We start from the raw sequence: 23,402 nt of genomic DNA, 5'->3' as shown, positions 1-23,402 counted from the left end.
TCACTAACACAGGGATTTGAAAAGCAAGCCTTTCATAGTGTAAGGAGGGATTCTTGAAAATAGACAAGTCTTCATTTAAAGCCTGGGTTTCTCTTTCCTGAGAATCACATCTTCCTGTTCATTAAGTTTCTCCTCAGTTTCCCCACCTGTAAAATGGGGATAATAATAACACTTACCTCATAAGCTTAATGTGAGGATGACATAAGGTAATACATATCGAGGGTGTAGGTCAAGTGCCTGGCAGAGTTAAGCGACTAAAACTGGCTGCTGTTATTAATACTGTTGTCGTCATCATGAGTACTGTCGTCATTGACGTGAATGCCCACGGAAGCGCCATCCTGTTCAGAATCTCTCTTCCTGTTACAAGGAACTGATACCCTGTTCACAGTCTGCAGAGTTCTGTAGACCATGTTAGTCATAGCTGCTTATACAGTGGCCTACACTTTCAGAACCAGTAGAGCTACCCTCTTCAAAAATCAGTACATCTTAGGGCACAGGATTTAGGGACAGTCTCATATTCCTCTTGGATTTCAACTACTGCTTCAAGAGCAGATTAACAGAAACATGACTTGGGCCGTCTTTGGTCCCATGGGATTCATGAATTGCCCTCTCTCCTCCCTCCATTCCATGCTGTCATAGCGTCCTTTTGCCAAGGTGCCGATAAAGGATGGCTGTCCCTGGTGTGGAAGGCAGTGGCAAGCCTGGGAAAGCCCTTTGGGGCTCGCTTCCGGCAGTGGGAGGACTACCCCCTACCAGGCAGAAGTCTGTGGAGCCAGAAAGCAAGGAGGAAGTTGGCTGGTGCCTGAGCAGATATGCTGAGAAGTATGGGCCCAGGTACATGCAGCCTCACTTTCCTTTTCTACCTGCTCCCAGCCCTCAGGACTGAGCTGTCCTGTGCCATTAAGACACACCCCTTAATGGTTCTTCCTCTGTGAAGAATACCCTTCCTATTAACAGGACTGATTAGCAACCGTCTCAATATAAACATTTTCCTGTCCCTCCAGAGGTTCAGTGGCTAAGACTCAAATGTCCTCATGGTGTGTGATGGTTGCATCTGGAGTGTGGGTACTGTTTTGAGGGGCATGTGATTGGTTTTTCCTTTGGGGAGACCCAAGTAGAGAAGGCAGCCACCTGTGTGTCCAGGTAGCCGAGGGGCTCCAGAGCTTCTTCCCCTCCTCGTTGGGGCCTCCACTACTCAGGTTAGCCAGCCTTTAGATTAAGACAGACAAAAGCCTTTGTTTAATGCAGCTGTGTTCTCATCAACATCCGGCTACTCCAGTATCAGTCTCTGTACCTTAATTCTAATATGCAGATGGGATCCATCTTTGACTTGGTGGTGAGGGATATAGGGAGGAGGAGGGTGGTACACAGAGGGTGGAGAATGTGTAAGGATAGTGAAGGTCACGGGAAGGCCAGAGTGAGAAGAGAAGGTGTGAACACTATACATCCTCGTCCTCAGCCGTGTTAATGCTGGTGTGTTTTCAGGCATCGTGTTTGTGTTTGCACTGAACCCTTCAGTAGCTCCATGGGCAACGTGGCAGTGTTGCTTTACCTCTCAGCCCTTATAGGCTTACATGTGTTCTCTAAACCGGGCAACCTTCTTTGGGCAAAGGAGCCTCCATTTGCCCCCATGGCCACCGCCTCTAATGCCCAGTCTCCTCCCCTCTGCGCCCGCATCTCCATCCCATTCCTTACCTCCTGGGACTAGGCAGTCCCAGGATTTTTAGAATAAAAATACATCACTCTTTTGTTTTTGTTTTTGTTTTTGCGGTACGCGGGCCTCTCACTGTTGTGGCCTCTCCCGTTGCGGAGCACAGGCTCTGGACGCGCAGGCTCAGCGGCCATGGCTCACGGGCCCAGCCGCTCCGCGGCATGTGGGATCTTCCCAGACCGGGGCATGAACCCGTGTCCCTTGCATCGGCAGGCGGACTCCCAGCCACTGCGTCACCAGGAAAGCCCCACTCTTTTGTTTTTTAAAGACACCTCGTAGTTAGCACAGATGAGTCCTAGGCTGGACAGAAACTCTTCAAAGAGATCTGACCTCTGTAGGAGAGTGTGCCATGACTTCTTTTGGGTGAAAAAGGGAAACCACTGCCCTCTTATGCCTGTTCATTCATAGCAATTCTCCATTTCCCTGTGATAAGATGTCTCTGTAGAACTGTAAGTGCATTTTAAAAGGGGAAAGCCATAGTCGTTGAGAACTTTCTAAATGGCTAGGGACTTGTGTGACATCGTTTTGCAGCTGTAAGCAAAGGTAATGCTGCTTGAGGCAGAAAGGTGATAGTTTCAGGCTCCGGGCAGCTCCGTGTAGTTAACTGACAGCTATCCTCACCTCCACCCCCATCTTTGGCTCCCATTCCTGGGCTGGTGAGATATCATGAAAACATAATCCCTTCCCATGATATTGGAAGGAAAAGTGAATGTGCTACATAAGCACTCTGTTTGGGGCATTGCTTTGGGTTGAGAAGCAAATGTCCAACCTGGGAGCATCTCAGGTCCCCCCAGAATCCTAAGAGCACTTGGCATATGGGGAGATCTAGAGCAGGGGCCTCAGATGTCCTGGCCCTTTTGCCTCTTCTGTTGACTAGACATCAGATAGCCCAGACACTGCGACTTCCTTTTTTCCAAACTTCTCTGGGGGACACTGGATGACTAACACATTCTAGGCCAGCAGGACACCAAAGTTGGTGCTTTCTTTGCATAAGCCTTTTGGAAACTGAGCCACCGTGAGAAATACCATGGTAAGGTAAAGCCAGCTAAAGTGCCCCGTGCCCACTCCTCCCCACTGCATCCTCTAAGAGCCCGCCAGGAGCAACCCCGGGCCGCCACGACGGGTGGCTTCAGAGCACACACAGGCACAGCTACTTGGGTTCTCGGTAATTATAACAGTGCATCCCTCAGGTATTTTGTCTCCTGCTTTTCTAAAGAGAAAGAAAAATCACCTCCCAGCCGTTACCCTCCCTATGATAAAGCCAACCCCAGTCATGTCATGAAAGGGAGCCCAGACCGTCTGGTCTGTTAGGAGGGTGTTTTGGGGGATGGAAGCACTAGAAAGACCCCAGAGGTCATCTGGTCCAGGCTTCGCCTGCCCCCCTCAGCTCTCTGAATGAGCTCAGCTGCCTAGCTTCCTACCTTTGGGGGTCAGCATTCTCAGTCCTGGCAGTGGACACTCGAGCTGACTCGTGTCTAAGTGAGCATTTTCTCCAGGCAGCTGTCCTCTCTCAGCAGCAGGAGGAAGCCACCTTTGAGAGCAGTGGGCTTGGGCAAAGCAGCTTTTTCTTGATCTGTTTCAAAAAAAAGCTGATTTCATAAACACACCTTTGCTCTTCTGCCCACCTTCATGTGTTCTCTCTCATGGCCTTGCGGTTGGTCGGACAGAGACCACTTTATTCTCAGCCCTGTTCTGTTTTCTTACTTTTCTTCCTCTTCAAACTGTATTTGCAGTTGGTCTCTTTCCTCACTCTCAAGCCTTCCACGTTCGTTATGTGGTGGCAAAAAAGGTTCAGGTCTAGGCCCTCTCATCAGATGGACTGGGGGAAGAAGTCATGAGGATGATTAAACATCAACCAGTTAAAGTAATCCAGTCTGTTCAAAAATCTGGACTTAAGGGCTGAACATCTTGAATTTACTAATCTACTTCTTAAGGCTTCATTTAATGATAGAGTTACAGTTAGGCCTTTATAATGTGTGTGAGCTCTTTGCCACTCTAAATTTCTTAAAAGGCACTCCTAATTTCTTATAATTGTTTTGTTTGTTTGTTTGTTTTTTAAAAATTTTTATTGGAGTATAATTGCTTTACAATGGTGTGTTAGTTTCTGCTTTATAACAAAGTGAATCAGCTATACGTATACTTATATCCCCATATCCCCTCCCTCTTGTGTCTCCCTCCCTCTCACACTCCCTATCCCACCCCTCCAGTCGGTCACAAAGCACCGAGCTGATCTCCCTGTGCTATGCGGCTGCTTCTCACTAGCTATCTCTTTTACATTTGGTGGTGTGTATATGTCCATGCCACTCTCTCACTTCATCCCAGCTTACCCTTCCCCCTCCCTGTGTCCTCAAGTTCATTCTCTACGTCTGCATCTTTATTCCTGTCCTGCCCCTAGGTTCTTCAGAACCATTTTCTTTTTTTTTTAGATTCCATATATATGTGTTAGCATATGGTATTTGTTTTTCTGACTTACTTCACTCCGTATGACAGACTCTAGCTCCATCCACCTCACTACAAATAACTCAATTTCATTTCTTTTTAAGGCTGAGTTATATTCCATTGTATATATGTGCCACATCTTCTTTATCCATTCATCTGTTGATGGACACTTAAGTTGCTTCCATGTCCTGGCTATTGTAAATAGAGCTGCAGTGAACATTGTGGTACATGACTCTTTTTGAATTATGGTTTTCTCAGGGTATATGCCCAGTAGTGGGATTGCTGGGTCGTATGGTAGTTCTACTTTTGTTTTTTTAAGGAACCTCCATACTGTTGTCCATAGTGGCTGTATCAGTTTACATTCCCACCAACAGTGCAAGAGGGTTCCCTTTTCTCCACGCCCTCTCCAGCATTTATTGTTTGTACATTTTTTGATGATGACCATTATGACTGGTGTGAGGTGATATCTCATTGTAGTTTTGATTTGCATTTCTCTGATGATTAGTGATGTTGAGCATCCTTTCATGTGTTTGTTGGCAATCTGTATATCTTTTTTGGAGAAGTATCCATTTAGGTCTTCTGCCCAATTTTGGATTGGGTTGTTTCTTTTTTTTTAATATTGAGCTGCATGAGCTGCTTGTAAATTTTGGAGATTAATCCTTTGTCAGTTGCTTCATTTGCAAATATTTTCTCTCATTCTGCGGGTTGTCTTTCTGTCTTGTTTATGGTTTCCTTTGCTGTGCGAAAGCTGTTAAGTTTCATTAGGTCCCATTTGTTTATTTTTGTTTTTATTTCCATTTCGCTAGGAGGTGGATCAAAAAGGATCTTGCTGTGATTTATGTCATAGAGTGTTCTGCCTATGTTTTCCTCTAAGAGCTTGATAGTGTTTGGCCTTACATTTAGGTCTTTAATCCATTTTGAGTTTATTTTTGTGTATGGTGTTAGGGAGTGTTCTAATTTCATTCTTTTACATGTAGTTATCAAGTTTTCCCAGCACCACTTATTGAAGAGGCTGTCTTTTCTCCATTATATATTCTTGCCTGCTTTATCAAAGATAAGATGATCATATGTGTGTGGGTTTATCTCTGGGCTTTCTATCCTGTTCCATTGATCTATATTTCTGTTTTTGTGCCAGTACCATACTGTCTTGATTACTGTAGCTTTGTAGTATAGTGTGAAGTCTGGGAGCCTGATTCCTCCAGCTCCGTTTTCTTAATATTGCTTTGGCTATTCGGGGTCTTTTGTGTTTCCATACAAATTGTGAAATTTTTTGTTCTAGTTCTGTGAAAAATGCCATTGGTAGTTGGATAGGGATTGCACTGAATCTGTCGATTGCTTTGGGTAGTATAGTCATTGCCACAATATTGATTCTTCCAATCCAAGAGCATGGTATATCTCTCTATCTGTTTGTATCATCTTTAATTTCTTTCATCAGTATCATATAGTTTTCTGCATACAGGTCTTTTGTTTCCTTAGGTAGGTTTAGTCCTAGGTATTTTATTCTTTCTGTTGCAGTGGTAAATGGGAGTGTTTCCTTAATTTCTCTTTCAGATTTTTCATTATTAGTGTATAGGAATGCAAGAGATTTTTGTGCATTAATTTTGTATCCTGTTACTTTACCACATTCATTGATTAGCTCTAGTAGTTTTTTAGTAGCATCTTTAGGATTCTCTCTATATAGCATCATGTCACCTGCAAACAGCTTTACTTCTTCTTTTCCAATTTGGATTCCTTTTATTTCTTTTTCTTCTCTGATTGCTGTGGCTAAAACTTCCAAAACTATGTTGAGTAATAGTGGTGAGAGTGGACAACCTTGTCTTCTTCCTGATCTTAGTGGAAATGGTTTCAGTTTTTCACCATTGAGAATGCTGTTGGCTGTGGGTGTGACATATATGGCCTTTATTATGTTAAGTTCCTTTTGTGCCTACTTTCTGGAGGGTTTTTATCATAAATGGGTGTTGAATTTTGTCGAGAGCTTTTTCTGCATATATTGAGATGATCATGTGGTTTTTCTCCTTCAGTTTGTTATTATGGTTTATCACATTGATTAATTTGCATATATTGAAGAATCTTTACATTCCTGGGATAAACCCCACTTGATCATGGTGTATGATCCTTTTAATGTGCTGTTGGATTCTGTTTGCTAGTGTTTTGTTGAGGATTTTTGCATCTGTGTTCATCAGTGATACTGGTCTGTAGTTTTCTTTCTTTGTGACATCTTTGTCTGGTTTTGGTATCAGGGTGATGGTGGCCTCATAGAATGAGTTTGGGAGTGTTCCTCCCTCTGCTATGTTTTGAAGAGTTTGAGAAGGATAGGTGTTAGCTCTTCTCTAAATATTTGATAGAATTCGCCTGTGAAGCCATCTGGTCCTGGGCTTGTGTTTGTTGGAAGATTTTTCATCACAGTTTCAATTTCAGTGCTTGTGATTGCTCTGTTTATATTTTCTATTTCTTCCTCATTCAGTCTCGGAAGGTTGTACTTTTCTAAGAATTTTTCCATTTCTTCCAGGTTGTCCATTTTATTGGCATATAGTTGCTTGTAGTAATCTCTCATGATCCTTTGTATTTCTGCAGTGTCAGTTGTTACTTCTCCTTTTTCATTTATAATTCTGTTGATCTGAATCTTCTCCCTCCTTTTCATGGTGAGTCTGGCTAATGGTTTATCAATTTTGTTTATCTTCTCAAAGAACCAGTTTTTAGTTTTATTGATCTTTCCTCTTGTTTCCTCCATTTCTTTTTCATTTATTTCTGATCTGATCTTTATGATTTCTTTCCTTCTGCTAACTTCGGGGGTTTTTTGTTCTCCTTTCTCTAATTGCTTTAGGTGTATAGTTAGGTTGTTTATTTGAGATGTTTCTTGTTTCTTAAGGTAGGATTGTATTGCTATAACCTTCGCCCTTAGAACTGCTTTTGCTGCATCCCATAGGTTTGGGGTCCTTGTATTTTCATTGTCATTTGTTTCTAGGTATTTTTTGATTTCCTCTTTGACTTCTTCAGTGATCTCTTGGTTATTTAGTAGTGTATTGTTCAGCCTCCATGTGTTTGTATTTTTTACAGATTTTTTCCTGTAATTGATACCTAGTCTCATAGTGTTGTGTCGGAAAAGATATTTGATACGATTTCAATATTCTTAAATTTGCCAAGGCTTGATTTGTGACCCAAGATATGATCTGTCCTGGAGAATGTTCCGTGAGCACTTGAGAAGAAAGTGTCTTGTTTTGTTTTGGGATGGAATGTCCTATAAATATTAAGTCCATCTTGTTTAATGTGTCATTTAAAGCTTGTGTTTCCTTATTTATTTTCATTTTGGCTGATCTGTCCATTGGTGAAAGTGGGGTGTTAACATCACCTACTATGATTGTGTTACTGTCGATTTCCCCTTTTACCGCTGTTAGCATTTGCCTTATGTATTGAGGTGCTCCTATGTTGGGTGCATAAATATTTACAATTGTTATATCTTCCTCTTGGATTGATCCCTTGATCAGTATGTAGTGTCCTTCTTTGTCTCTTGTAATAGTCTTTATATTAAAGTCTATTTTGTCTGATCTGAGAATTGCTACTCCAGCTTCCTTTGATTTCCATTTGCATGGAATATCTTTTTCCATCCCCTCACTTTCATTCTGTATGTGTCCCTAGGTCTGAAGTGGGTCTCTTGTAGACAGCATATATACGGGTCTTGTTTTTGTATCCATTCAGCCAGTCTATGTCTTTTGGTTGGAGCATTTAATCCATTCACATTTAAGTAATTATCGATATGTATGTGCCTATTACCATTTTTAAAATTGTTTTGGGTTTGTTATTGTAGGTCTTTTCCTTCTCTTGTCTTTCCTGCCTAGAGAAGTTACTTTAGCATTTGTTGTAAAGCCGGTTTGGTGGTGCTGAATTCTCTTAGCTTTTGCTTGTCTGTAAAGGTTTTCATTTCTCTGTCAAATCTGAATGAGATCTTTGCTGGGTAGAGTAATCTTGGTTGTAGGGTTTTTCCCTTTCATCACTTCAAATATGTTCTGCAACTCCCTTCTGGCTTGCAGAGTTTCTGCTGAAGGATCAGCTGTTAACCTTATGGGGATTCCCTTGTATGTTATTTGTTGCTTTTCCCTTGCTGCTTTTAATATTTTTTCTCTATTTAATTTTTGATAGTTTGATTATTATGTGTCTTGGTGTGTTTCTCCTTGGATTTATCCTGTTGAGACTCTCTGCACTCCCTGGACTTGATTGACTATTTCCTTTCCCATATTAGGAAAGTTTTCAACTATAATCCCTTCAAATATTTACTCCGTCCATTTCTTTTTCTCTTCTTCTCTGGAACCCCTATAATTCGAATGTTGGTGCGTTTAATGTTGTCCCAGAGATCTCTGAGACTGTCCTCAATTCTTTTCATCCTTTTTTCTTTATTCTGCTCTGTGGTAGTTATTTCCAGTATTTTATCTTCCAGGTCACTTATCCATTCTTCTGCCTCAGTTATTCTGCTATTGATTCCTTCTAGAGAATTTTTAATTTCATTTATTGTGTTGTTCATCACTGTTTGTTTGCTCTTTAGTTCTTCTAGTTCCTTGTTAAACGTTTCTTGTATTTTCTCCGTTCTATTTCCAAGATTTTGGATCATCTTTACTATCATTACTCTGAATTCTTTTTCAGGTAGACTGCCTATTTCCTCTTCAGTTGTTTGGTATGGTGGGTTTTTACCTTGCTCCTTCATGTGCTGTGTGTTTCTCTGTCTTCTTGTTGTGCTTAACTTACTGTGTTTGCGGTCTCCTTTTCACAGGCTGGAGGTTCGTAGTTCGCATTGTTTTTGGTGTCTGCCCCCAGTGGCTAAGGTTGGTTCAGTGGGTTTTGTAAGCTTCATGGTAGAGGGAACTGGTGACTGTGTTCTGGTGGATAAGGCTGGACCTTGTCTTTGTGGCGGGCAGGACCGTGTCCAGTGGTGTGTTTTGGGGTGTCTGTGACCTTATTATGATTTTAGGTAGCCTCTCTGCTGATGGGTGGGGTTATGTTCCTGTCTTGCTAGTTGTTTGGCACAGGGTGTCCAGCACTGTAGGTTGCTGGTCGTTGAGTGGACCCGGGTCTTAGCGTTGAGATGGAGATCTCTGAAAGAGCTTTCGCCGTTTGATATTGCATGGAGCCCAGAGGTGTCTGGTGGACCAATGTCCTGAACTCAGCTCTCCCACCTCAGAGGCACAGGCCTGACACCTGGCTGGAGCACCAAGACCCTGTCAGCCACATGACTCAGTAGAAAATGGAGAAAGAAAGAATAAAATAAAATAAAAAATTTAAAAAATTATTAAAAATTAAAAAGTAATAAAAAAGAAATAAAGAAGAGAGCAACTAAATGTAAAAAGAAATCCACCAATGATAACAAGCACTAAAAACTGTGCTAAAAAAAAAAAATGGACAGACAGAACCCTAGGGTAAATGGTAAGAGCAGAGCTATCCAGACAAAATCATACAAAGAAGCATACACATATACACTCACGAAAATAGCAAAAGCAAAAAAATCTATATATCTATATAAAAGAGGGCAACCAAATCAATAAACAAATCTACCAATGAGAATAAACTCTAAAATACTAAATTAAGATAAACATAAAACCAGGAACAAATTAGATGCAGAAACCAAACCCGAAGTCTACAGTTGCTCCCAAAGTCCACCGCCTCAATTTGGGATGATTCATTGTCTATTCAGGTATTCCACAGATGCAGGGTACATCAAGTTGACTGTGGAGATTTAATCCGCTGCTCCTGAGCCTGCTGGGAGAGATTTCCCTTTCTCTTCTTTGTTCGCACAGCTCCCGGGGTTCAGGTTTGGATCTGGACCCGCCTCTGCGTGTAGGTCGCTGGAGGGTGTCTGTTCTTAGGTCAGACAGGACGGGGTTAAAGGAGCCGCTGAGTCGGGGGCTCTGGCTCACTCAGGCCAGGGAGGGGAGGGAGGGGTACGGATGCAGGGCGAGCCTGCAGCGGCAGAGGCTGGTGTGACGTTGCACCAGCCTGAGGCGCACCGTGCATTCTCCCGGGGAAGTTGTCCCTGGGTCACGGGACCCTGGCAGTGGCGGGCTGCACAGGCTCCCGGGAGGGAGGTGTGGATGGTGACCTGTGCTTGCACACAGGCTTCTTGGTGGCGGCAGCAGCAGCCTTAGCGTCTCATGCCCGTCTCTGGGGTCCACGCTGTTAGCCGCGGCTTGCGCCCGTCTCTGGAGCTCCTTTAAGCACCACTCTTAATCTTACCCTCTTCTCGCGCACCCCGAAACAATGGCCTTTTGCCTCTTCGGCAGCTCCAAACTTTTTCCCGAACTCCCTCCCGGCTAGCCGTGGCGCAGTAGCCCCCTGCAGGCTGTGTTCACGCCGCCAACCCCAGTCCTCTCCCTGCGCTCCAACTGAAGCCCGAGCCTCAGCTCCCAGCCCAGCCCACCCCGGCGGGCGAGCAGACAAGCCTCTCCTCTCGGGCTGGTGAGTGCTGGTCGGTACCGATCCTCTGTGCGGGAATCTCTCCGCTTTGCCCTCCGCAGCCCTGTGGCTGCACTCTGCTCCGGGGCTCCGAAGCTTCCCCCCTCCGCCACCTGCAGTCTCCGCCCGCGAAGGGGCTTCTAGTGTGTGGAAGCCTGTCCTTCACGGCTCCCTCCCACTGGTGCAGGTCCCATCCCTATCCTTTTGTCTCTGTTTTTTCTTTTTTCTTTTGCCCTACCCAGGTACGTGGGGAGTTTCTTGTTTTTTGGGAGGTCTGAGGTCTTCTGCCAGCCTTCAGTAGGTGTTCTGTAGGAGTTGTTCCACATGTAGATGTATTTTTGATGTATTTGTGGGGAGGAAGGTGATCTCCATGTCTTACTCCTCTGCCATCTTGAAGGTCTCTCCCTTATAATTGTTTTAACATGGTAATTTCAGAATGATTTTTACTCGTTTTTGGAAGATGTGATTATGAAACAGGTTTTTGGTCCTTGTGGTACATTTTTGTTAAGTCGAATAGTGATGCTGATTTTCATGCCTCTCAAGATGGTGTGAAGGAGCTGCATCAGATGCTCTCATTCATTTACTTATTGAACAAACCATTAGGGAGTGCCAATGATGAGAGCAGACTCGTGTCCATCCTGAATAACTTGTATCTTGGTTTTGTTTTTTGTTGTTTATTGTTTTTGGCTTTAGTATACACTCTCTGCCTTTCATCCATAGGAGAGGATGTTTTAAGTTGGCTGAACTCATAAAAAGCCTCAACCTGGATACTTAAAAATTTTACATTTTGTGTCTTAGTTTATTTGGAGACTCAAAGATGGGAACTCTTCCAACCAAATGTAGATACTCAAATAGACATGAAATTTTGCCTATTTTTTCAGGGGTTTGATCCCCCCCCAAAGCCCTCTGGGACCCAGACAGTGTTTCATTTGGGCCGCAGCATATGTTTAGAGAGGTACTGGAAGATCATTCTGGGCAGGAGCTCAGGCGGAGGTTCCTGAAGGGCAAAGCAAGAAGTGAGAACTTTCTACTGTAAGTTGTGTGGACTCCTTGAAAGTCTCTGGGAAGAGTGGGCTTCTGGAAGAGTAAGCTAGCAGCAGTTTCAAAAACAAGTTTGAAGGCAGGAGGTTAGGGTTGGGAAGGTAGGTTTGGAGACTTGCAAAATCTGGACAAGTAACAATGATATTAGCAACTGAAGTAAGAAATTTTTAAAAGGTGATGCGTACAAAAGACAAAAGGATCTTGTGGGAATCAGATCACCGGACTCTCTTGAGTTGGTTTCCATCCTGGACTCAAAACCTCCCTGGTGTGGTTTCCCACAGTTGTCACTGTGTGGCTCTTCCCAGCTACTGAGCGTTGTTGAGGGAGCACCAACTCCAGCAGCTGATACCCTTTAAAGAGAATAATTTCTAAATTCAGTGTTGCTCCAGAGGCTGTTTACTTGCTCTGTTTGGCTTCTGTTTACTCATTGCGGTTGGTTTTTTAAAGCAGTCTCCTCAGCCTCTCTGTAATCCACACTTACTTAAAGTCACCTCAATCTTTATCTTCTTCCCATCCGGCTCCAGTAATCCATTTTATCCACTGCTACCAGATTCATCCTTCTGAGGCTCCCATCTGATCGGTGCCATTTGTGAGCAGAGATCTCAGCTCAGACATTCAGTGACTCGGACTAAAGTCCTCCGATGACGAATTTCTATAAGTACTTGTGATGCCACCTCTTCTCCCGAAGAACCTTGTTTCACAAACTTCTCAATCTCTTCCCTACATCTTCAGCCTCTTACTCTCCACTGGCTCTTGCAGCTCAGCCTACTGACGTGATCCCGTCTCCCCATCCCCATCCTGACACATTTCCTTCAGTTGTGCTCCGTTACCTTAAGAAATAAAATCCGACTCCCTAAAGAGGTTTGCAAAACACAAAAACTGCATTATCTGGTTCCAAAACCCTTGTCCTTGAGCGACCATCCTATTCAGCTGGCTTCTTCCCTTTATACTCAAAGGTCATTAAAAAATGTAAAGTCTTGGGCTTCCCTGATGGTGCAGTGGTTGAGAGTCCACTTGCCGATGCAGGGGACACGGGTTCGTGCCCCGGTCCGGGAAGATCCCACATGCCGTGGAGCGGCTGGGCCCATGAGCCATGGCCACTGAGCCTGCGCGTCCGGAGCCTGTGCTCCGCAGCGGGAGGGGCCACAGCAGTGAGAGGCCCGCCTACCGCAAAAAACAAACAAACAAAAAAAGTAAAGCCTTCATTATCTCCCCAGTCATGGGAAGCAAAAACTTAATTCTTGCTTCTTTGTCCTCCCCCATGTGTATCCAGAAAATTACCAAGATAATTCTTCCCCGTGCTGGATTGCATCTTTTTCTCTGTGTCCCATCTGTCACTGCCCTCCAGACAAGTGCGGTGGCCTCCTCATTACTTTCTCTGCCACCTGTTTCTTCACACTCCAGTTCAAGATGCCATTGCTGTGAAAATAATACTCCTAAGAAGCACATCTGGTTGTGTCCTGGTGGTAGGTCTTCTCAGTCAGGCTAATTAAAATTGGGCCCCTCCTCCACCAAGGCACTCTTGATCTCATTTAACTTGTATCATATCCACTTTTTTTCTTTTCTCCCCCAAGCAAGTATCTTCTACCATACTCGACAGTTGATTTAGTTTGACTGTGTAATGTCTGCACCTCACCCTACCTCCCAGGGTGGTAGTGCTCCATGAGTTGGCGTTTTTATCTATTTTGCTTACGGACATAGCCTAAGTGTCTGGTGCAGAGTGAGCTTTCCATACATATTTGTTGAATGTCATAATGTCAATCCCCATTTTCAAATTCTCTTCCTTCTCCCTCTGGGTATAGGATAAAACCCAAATGCCTAATAAGCTTCCCCCAGGCTTGCAGGATCTGGCTCCAGCCCCCTCTCGCACCTGTCACCTCTGGTTCCCCATCTTGACTGACACTCCGGGTTTCTCTGGGTTTCTTGAAGCTCCCAGACATGCCATGTTCTTTCAGGCCTCTCTGTTCCTTTTGGACCTCTTCCTCTTTCCAGGAATCCACTCCTCTCTCTTCCTCACGTGGGGAGAATAGTTCCTTTTCTTTCAAAATCTAGCCCCACGTGGTACATGGCACGCCCCGGGGGTGTTTTCCAACTCTGTGAAGCAGAGTCGGCTTCTCCTCTTTGCCTCCGTTGAATTTGGCGGAGTTCCCCGTCACAGCAGTTTTCCACACTGATGCCTCTGTCTCTTCTGCTAGAGTCTGCTCAGCCATGTCCAGCTCTTCTGTGCGTCTGCTCCAGAAATGATCAGTGTCTGGCGCACTATTAAGTGGTCACTTAAGACGATGATTGAAAAGAGGCGCTTACCCATGCATTGAACCGTGTCAAGTCAAAAGTTCAAAGCGGGCTCCCCTGGTGGCGCAGTGGTTGAGAGTCCACCTGCCAATGCAGGGGACATGGGTTCGAGCCCTGGCCCAGGAAGATCCCACATGCCGCAGAGCAACTAAGCCCGTGCACCACAACTACTGAGCCTGTGCTCTAGAACCTGCGAGCCACAACCACTGAGCCCGTGTGCCACAACTACTGAAGCCCGCGCACCTACAGCTCATGCTCCACAACAAGAGAAGCCACCGCAATGAGAAGCCCGCGCACTGCAACGAAGAGTAGCCCCCGTTCGCCGCAACTAGGGAAATCCCGTGCGCAGCAATGAAGACCCAACACAGCCAAAAATAAATAATAAATTAATTAATTTTTTAAAAAGTTCAAAGTGCCTTTGCCGTGCAATATGTCCAAATCGTTACTGCCTTCCCCCCCAAAATTTATACCTGCCACGTTCCCAGCTTCCATGAATGAAGGGGGCCACTCCGCTGACGTGAACGTGGCCATCAGGAATGATCTGCCTCCTCTCCCTCATCCACCCAGTCACTCCTGGGTCCTGTAGACTCTTGGCTTCCCGGATGTCACTCAAATTCATCTACTTCCTTTCTGTTTGCCCAGGAGCCTTTGCCAACATGTCATCATCTGTCACCATTGCACACGGCCTGGCATACGGTTGAGGGTTCCATATGTATCTGTTGAGTGATTGAATCTCCTGGTTAAACCATATTGGATGGTAGCAGGTAGAACATCAGGCTGTAAGATCGAGATTCCAAGAACAGCCTGTGTTGCAAAGTCCAGGAAATTTTTCTGAAGGATGGTGTCAAGAGGCCCAGCAGAGTGGTTCTGGATTGGCCGCAGCTCTAGATGTAACTGGACTTTCTGGAACGGCAAGTCCCTCCCACCTGCCTTGATTTCGCCAAGGAGGTTATTTTCTCTGATTATGCCTGTCATAAAAATTCAAGTCAGGGTCTCTTTACCTCACTGAGATCTATAGATGCTCATGTACGTTGGAAAAGAGTTTTATTCCAAGTGATAAGCGGTCAGAGTGATTGTGGCCCTTAAGAAAGGGTCCCCTGGGCATTATGAGTTTGAAGGTCTTCATGTCCTCAAAATGTCAAGCTGTTGGGATTAGTCTAGATGGTACCTAATGTCATGCTCAACTCTCAATTTACAGGAATTTTTTTAAATTATTATTAAAGCAAAGCACCAGGAACAAAAAGACCTAGAGGAATTAAGGCAATTGTAAAATCTCATGAAGTGTAAGTGTTTCTAAAAATGGTCAGTGGATTTTAAGGTGGAGGCGCTCATTCAGTAGATTCTAGTGCTTCTGCAGGTCTGGGTGAAGCATGGTTGTAGGAGAGAGCATTGTGGGTGGTGGAGATGTTGGCACTGGAATAGACGGTTGATAAATGTTTTCTCCCTCCTCTTTTCTCAGCTGATGGTGTTATAGTGATGGCATCTGCCAAGTCTTATTTGAGAAAGTGCTGGACCAATAGCTACACTGACTGTCATTTGACTCTTCGGATGCCCTGTCCCTGCCTCGTAGGGGAGGCTCCGATGGGTCAGGGGCGCTCTGTTCCTCCTCCACCCCCTCATCCTCCTGCTCAAGCCTAGGTGAAGGCTGGGCAAATTTGGTTGGGGTGCTCCACATTCCTAGGGTTGGGCTGACTGTCACCAGCCTTTAGAACATGTTGGTATGACTTCCATTCCAAAAGGCAGAAAGAGAAACGGAAGTTGGGTCATGTGGTTTCTGTTATCTGTAACCATGGCAAGCATTGGCCATCTGTGAGGCTCCCATTTTAACACTTTTCTTTTTCTCACTCTTTTCCATCTCTTTCTCGGGGAAACAAGCTGAGGAAGTGGAGAGGCTGGCGGCAATGCGATCTGACTCCCTTGTCCCAGGTACCCACACCCCACCCATCCGGAGGAGGAGTAAGTTTGCCAACCTGGGAAGGATTTTCAAGCCTTGGAAATGGAGGAAGAAGAAGAGTGAAAAGTTCAAACACACGTCTGCAGGTAGGATTATGTTTTCCTTTGTTTCTCATCGGGCGTTTGTTGACTTCAGCTCTCTACGTTCATTAGTAGAATTTAATTACCCGAGGCTGTCTGAACCAAAGGAAGAGAATCGAGCCTTAGGATTGCTCTTGTGTTTAATAATCCTTCAGAATGACGGAGAATGGCTTTTAGATCCTATGTGTGTCCTCATGGCTCAGGTTTTTGGTTGTTGCTTTTCAATTTATAAAACCACCACTTCTATTTGATCTATAAATAGCTGAACTTAGAACTCCACCTTTCCCATACCTGTATGCTTTCATTCTAGTGTTGACAGTCCGTTTCTCATTTTTCATCCTAATTTTCCCCGCTCCCATAAAAATCAACACAGGAGCAGAAAGTAAGTTATATATGGTTATTGGCAGATAGGAATAGGTTATTTCATGGAGACAAAAGCTTGAGTAAGTGAAGCATCATTGTAATGACAGAGATAACTGTATAGTTCATAGCCTAGTGGACAGCAAAGGAATCTGGGTAAAGTCAGCATGGCAGGGGTGTGAAGAGCACAGACTCTGGAGTCAGACTGTTTGAGTTCAAGTCCCAGCTCTGAAACTTGGTAGTTGCATGACCTTGCTCAGTTTAACTCTGTGCCTGTTTCCCACCCGTAAGATCGGGGTGAGAATAGTACCTTACATGACTTAATATTTGTGGGGTGTTTATGGTGGCACGTTATGTGGATATTTTTTAATAAGTAAGAGTATTGCAGAGGGAGATGTATAGGGAAAGAAACGTGAAGAGTTCTGATTTGACCCTGTCGGGTTTGACATGAGGTGATGGAGGAGCCGTGCAGATTCTTTTTGTTTGTTTCGTCCTGATTTTGGTATTTATGTACCCGGGTCATTCCAGGGATGCTCTGGGGCTTTTATTTCCTTCTTCCTCTATGTCCTCAAAAGTTCAGCCTGTTCTCCCTCTTCCTCAGAATCATCACCTCCTTTATTTCTTCGTCCTCTCCCCGCTTTGGCTCACGTCTAAACTGAAATAGGCGATGATCTGCTTCTTGTACATGAATACTCGTCCACAAGTCTGAGAATTTTCATGCTAGCTGCTTTGGGGAATGAAAGAGAAGAACAAACTTAGGAAAGTTGCGAAAAGTCTTGGAATCTGAAACAGTTCTCATGGTAGACATCCCCAGTTTCATGCTTTCTGACTGTTTCTGAGATGGAAACCTCAGTGCCCTGTGGCTGTATGTAATTTGTTCATTCCTGAGATTACAGTGAACCTCCGAATTCCATGAATTTCTAAATTGTCACCCTGCTGACATTTACCTGACTACACCCCACTCTTCACCTGACTGCATTCTCCCTTTTGATCATTGTACAGACTTGTTAAGGTGTCATAAAATGTGTAGGTCACTTACATATTTCTAAACACTACTGAGAGATGTACATGCAAGGAAAACTCTAAATGGATGACTCCTCTGTATCCCCTAAGAGTGAAACAGAATAGGGCACTTATATCATTGCCTTGGAGAGGAGAAATCTAAATGAAATATATTTTCAGGCAAAGTGAGGGGTAAGACATGTGAACAGGAAAGAAGAAGGGAATGTTCTGTAAGCACTGGAAAAAATAACAATAAAGATTCCACAAGTTCCTTTACGATGGTCTTCCTGACTTTGCTATGAAAATGGTTTGTAATAATACAAACATCCATTTAAATAATTGCCATTTATCAGCATGAACTCCTGAATGACGGTGTGGTAGATGCATTTCCTCCTGGCATTCAAGAGCTTTGCTTAGTCCATTTGGCAAGACCACAGGGTGAAGGTCTGGTGCTTCTCATGTGAAATGGCACCTGAACCATCGTGCAGACTTTTTAAGGTGTCAGAGGGCTTCCCTGGTGATGCAGTGGTTAAGAATCCACCTGCCAATGCAGGGGACACAGGTTCAAGCCCTGGTCCAGGAAGATCCCACATGCCACAGAGCAACTAAGCCTGTGCGCCACAACTATTGAGCCTGTGCTCTAGAGCCCACGAGCCACAACTACTGAGCCCGTGAGCCACAACTACTGAAGCCCACGCGCCTAGAACCCATGCTCTGCAACAAGAGAAGCCACTGCAATGAGTAGCCCCGCACACAGCAACAAAGACCCAATGCAGCCAAAAAAAAAAAAAAAAGATGTTGGAGAACTTGTCCTTTGATGGATGCAAGTACAATGACATCAAACTACTCATGAACCATTAAAAGTCTGAAAATGTTTTCATTTAAAACTTTTGAGAGAAAGAATTAAAACATGAGACAGGCAAAGTTGCAGCTTTAATCCTTCTTATTATTAACTATTCTTAGCAAGTTCTTGTGATCTCGAGGGCCAAACTGATTAATTTGGCAACCGAATGCCATATTTGTATGTGGTTTTATTGTATGTTTTTTTTTTTGTATGTGGTTTTATTTTTATTTATTTTTTTTGCGGTACACGGGCCTCTCACTGTTGTGGCCTCTCTCGTTGCGGAGCACAGGCTCTGGACGCGCAGGCTCAGCGGCCATGGCTCACGGGCCCAGCTGCTCTGCGGCATGTGGGATCCTCCCGGACCGGGGCACGAACCCGTGTCCCCTGCATCAGCAGGCGGACTCTTAACCACTGTGCCACCAGGGAAGCCCCTGTGGTTTTATTTTAAAGAGACATATTCAGCTCCTGAATTAAATAGAGGATAGACTATAGCTTATCTGTTTATCATGATGGATGGTTATATGATATAACAAGCTATTCTAGGTTTTTTAAAGTCAGTGGTTTACACTGTAGTATTCTTTGTTCTTAACTGGATTCAGAAATATTATTCCTTATTTTTGGAAACAAGGAGAGACTTTCTGTGCTAGCTTTTAGCTCCAAGGAGAAAAATACTGACAATTTAAGGATGCTTAACATGATAAATTGTATATATGTTCAAATAGTACTTTGAAGTACAGACTTTCCTATGCATGGATAAGAGTCAAATATTAAATACACAAGAGGGTTGACTGTGGGAATATTAATTGGTTGGCCAGTTTTAGCTGTTATGCATTTACTTGTCTTATATGTGTGTGTCTGTAACGTCCTTTCATATGTACAATAATTTCCACAATTTTAAATACAAAGAATAAGTCCAGATATTACATTTATATTACGTATTTGTATTTAAGTTGTGTGCTTTCTTGATTACACAAAAGGACATTAATACAATGCATACTTGGCCTGTTATTATTTCCACAGTGAGTTAGTTACCTTTATAATTTGCCAGAATTAGCTATACTGTAGTTTTACTGTAACTCAAGTTACAGGATGTATGTGTCTGTGTATGCAGCGTTTTCAAAGGTGCACCCAGAAATCTTGCTTTGTAAGTTGTAGTAGCAGTAAGAAAACTACATTGGAAAATTATGATGTCAACATTTTCCTTAACTTTGGCATCAGCAATTACATGAATTTTTCAAACACCGATCTCCATGTCCCATGCTGCTCAGACATCTTCCTATTGTAAGCTGGAGGCTGGTGTCCTTAAACAGCCTTCAGCACTGAACTCTGGTGGAGAAAACACTACAGGACAAAAAGCTTCTCTCAGAAGCATCCCCGCATCACACGACAGTAGGAGTAAAATAGTAATGGATAGAACATAAAATAATGGGTCCTCGGGGAGATCTCAACATGCCTTTCAGCCTGTCCTCAGAGGCTCTGTCCAGGGCCTGTGAAGCAATTAGCCTGACATGTCCAACTTCTTCTGTAGAATCAGCAACAGGGGTCCACGACACATTCCACCCCTGCCCCAGGAGTATAGACAGATGACAACATTCCCTCTGAAATAGAATCAACAGGGCCTCCCCAAAATAGTCAGCTGCAGCCATCTTATCCAGATTCCTTGAAAATGAGGCTTGTATTTATAGAAAAGCAGAACTGGCAGGAATAAGCTGTGAAGACGCCACCGAGTTATGCTTTTATTTCCTCTTGAAAGAAAATCATAAGCTGCAAGAGTTGGCCCTGGAAGTCTACAGCGTGCCAAAATTCGCTTTGTGCTTCTAAGCTTTCCTGCACCCCTAGGGCCTTGAGCAAAAAAAGTAAAAAATAAAAACCTTTTCCGGAGTGCCTACCATTTACTGAAACTGGCCGTGGGAGTATGCCTGCGAGCGGAAACCAGACCTTGTCGGTGAGCTCATGGCATGCATGGTGTCTCTGGAGAGACAGTCAACTTACAAGAGTAAAGGTTAAGGCCACAGCTGTGATAAGGACAGTGAAGGGAAGCTACTTGAAAGAATGAGGGGGGCGGGGCTTGAGGGAGTAAGGAAACTTTCCTAAGAAAGAGAAGTTTGAGCTGAGATCTGAAGGAGACGTTGGAATTTAGAAAATTAGCCTTCCAGGTAGCAGAAACAGCATGTGCAAAGGCCCTGTGGTGGAAGAAGCAGGGGTGAGCAAGCTAGGAAAGCAAGGATGTGACCAGTGGCTGGAGAATGGAAAGCAAGGAATATGGGGTGGGCTGAGGATATCTACCTGGCCAGAGGTTAGGATTTCAGACTTCTGTTAACCATAGGGAGTTTAGAAACGATACCCACTTGGCATGTTGCGCTTATGTATTTGCCAGGCACTACCACTGTCACTAAAAAAAGTAACAGTGCAGACAGACATCTCCCAAAGGTTATGGTCTTGAGGGAAAAACAGGTCGTTAAGCCAATCCTTACAACAAAGTATAAGCGGCAGAAGATGCGCAGGGGCTCCAGGAACTCAAAGGAGACAAACCCAACTGAACTATAACTTACCAGGAAAGGTTTCCTAGAGAAATGAATGTTTAACCAAGGAATTAGGCAGTGAATGTGAGGAAGTCTTCTCTCCCAGTGGAAAGAACAGGATGTAAGAAAGCCTGGAGGGCTTCCCTGGTGGCGCAGTGGTTGAGAGTCCGCCAGCCGATGCAGGGGACACGAGTTCGTGCCCCGGTCTGGGAAGATCCCACGTGCCATGGAGCGGCTGGGCCCGTGAGCCATGGCCGCTGAGCCTGCGCGTCCAGAGCCTGTGCTCCGCAGCGGGAGAGGCCACGACAGTGAGAGGCCCGCGTACCGCAAAAAAAAAAAAAAAAGAAAGCCTGGAAAAGAGAGGAGGAGAGATTGGCAATCTATAGCTTGGAAAGAGGTGGTGGTTTGGAAAGGATTGCTGGGCAGGGAGGCGTACAGAGTACTGAGGGATGAGGTTGAAGAGGTGGGCAAGGATCTGCTCATAAAGGTTCTTAGTAGAACGTCGTGGCGTCTGGGCTTTATCCTGATGCTTTATCCCAATGAAGCTATCAGAAGACTTGCCTTTTTGAAAGATCATTCTCTCTACTATGGGGAAAGTTTGGAGTGGCACCCAATGCTATTTTCACGTCGTTAATATAACTTCTTCCATATATTTGTGTCTGTAATGAGAGAAAATTTACTTGTGAGAGAATTAAGAAGATACCTCGTTGCTGTCACATCCAACGGAACATTAGGTGTGTCTGTTGATTCTGGTAACAAGGAAACTGCTTAGCAGGTGGTTAATTGTTACTGTTGGGGAGAGATAAAGATAACCTAGGCTGAAAGAGTGGCATTAGGAGCTACAGGCTGTGAACAGTTGCAAGGGATATTTAGGAAGCAGAATGAGCAGGACGTGATTACAGGTCAGATGTGGAGGATAAAGGAAGAATAAGAACCACGCTCTTGTTTCTCTCTGAGCGGTGACATGCCGTCAGATGGATGGAGGTACCACACACTACATCGGGTTTATGGGGAAAATGAGCTTTTGTTTGGGGGCATGCTGGCTTTCATGTGGTTCCAAGATACCCCAGTTGGAGGGATACTTGTTGAAGCCATGGGATGAAAACTCCAAAGGAGAATTTGACATGGGAAGCAAAGAGGGGCTGTGGCAGCCCCCTGAGGACCACTGACCTGTAAGTTATGAACACAGGCAGCAGCAGAGTCTACAGGGAAGGCAGATAAGGCCCACCAGAGAGTTAGGAGGAAAACCAGGAGGGGGCCATTGGTATCTCCTGACCAGAGCAGGAGAGAGTTCAAGCAAGGAGGAGGGTCCACTCTGCCAGATCCCGGCAAGATGGGCAGGACTGAGAAGTGTCCGGAGTGTTCAGTGACAGCTCATCACTGGTGCCCTTGGGGAGAACAGTTTCGGGGAAGCTGTATTGCTGGGAGTTTAGAAAGCATTTGGTTATGGTGTGAGTGAGAGTTGAGGAAGCAGACTTCTTCTTTTAAGGAGTTTGGCTGGGAGGGAGAAGGAGAAATATAGAGTAATCACCAAAAGGGGGTAGAGCTTGTGGGAGGTGTTTTTTTGTTTGAGATTGGTTGGATTGTGTCAAGATGCAGAGTTCATCTTAACACGGCTTTGGCATTCCAAGGGGAATAGAAACACCAGCGCGCTGACTGTGAGGCCAAATAGCTATATTTCCACACATTTTTCAGTGATGACAAGTCTCATGACTAGGAAAAACAGACATGCAAATAATCAGAGCACTGTTGAACATCTGATTTTAATAAGAAATCATCAAGTTGTGTAGCTTTCAGCACCTGGCTGGATCACAGTTCTCTTTGTACAATTGGAAAACTCAGTTTCTTTAAAAAAAAAAAAAAAAAAAAAAAAGAATGAGCATGGACAGGCACAGGATCTTCTTACCTGCGTATCCATCATGACCCACAAAGGGAACATCTAGGGGTTAGAAGGCAAAGTAGACTTAGAGGCCCTATTTTTTTTAAGAGTTTTTTTCTTCTGTTTTTATTTTTTTAATGAATTTTATTCATTTATTTATTTACTTACTTATTTATTTTTGGCTGTGTGTTGGGTCTTTGTTGCTGCTCGTGGGCTTTCTCTAGTTGTGGCGAGTGGGGGCTACTCTCCGTGTTGGTGCGCGAGCTTCTCACTGCGGTGGCTTCTCTTGTTGCTCAACATGGGCTCTAGGCACGTGGGCTTCAGTAGTTGTGGCACGATCACTCAGTAGTTGTGGCACGAGCGCTCAGTAGTTGTGGCTCTCAGGCTCTAGAGCACAGGCTCAGTAGTTGTGGTGCATGGGCTCAGTTGCTCCTAGGCATGTGGGATCTCCCCGGACCAGGGCTCAAACCCATGTCCCCTGCACTGGCAGGTGGATTCTTAACCACTGCGCCACCAGGTAAGTATAGAGGCCCTATTTTTAAAGGACATCTCTAGGAGGTACAGGCTGAAGGCTGTGGGAATCGGCACCCTCCCAGGGTGGGGACTGTAAAGATAGCATTGTTACCTGTCAAAGTGAACGTTATCCAGCGCTCTCGCTTGCCTGTCAAGACTATATGGTCCTGATGACAGCGATGCTGCCTCTGCCTCTCTGCATTAAGGAGCACCTGATGTAGTGGGTACCCGCCTGCGGTGGCCAGCCAGCCGTATTGTTGAGGTCCTCTGTTTAATAGGTCTGAAAGGGGAGAGGTAAGGACAGTGATTGAAGCAGAAGCTGGAAGG

At 44.6% G+C, this 23,402-nt stretch overlaps 1 protein-coding gene across 1 annotated transcript in view; it reads left to right on the top strand.

The window, feature by feature from the left end:
* Nucleotides 1-23,402, top strand: part of LOC307059234 (phosphatase and actin regulator 1-like) — a gene marked incomplete at both ends in the record, with an annotated part of 514,568 nt that overhangs the window by 332,068 nt on the left and 159,098 nt on the right. Inside the window, one exon of the mRNA XM_079713047.1 lies at nucleotides 15,797-15,961. Coding sequence (XP_079569173.1) covers nucleotides 15,797-15,961 — 165 coding nt within the window. The remainder of the gene's footprint in view (nucleotides 1-15,796; nucleotides 15,962-23,402) is intronic.

Source organism: Hyperoodon ampullatus, assembly GCF_949752795.1.
Source record: "Hyperoodon ampullatus genome assembly, chromosome: 10".
NCBI classification, from domain to species: Eukaryota; Metazoa; Chordata; class Mammalia; order Artiodactyla; family Ziphiidae; genus Hyperoodon; species Hyperoodon ampullatus.
Note: the sequence above shows the minus strand (reverse complement) of the source record. Positions and strands in the feature narration are given on the sequence as shown.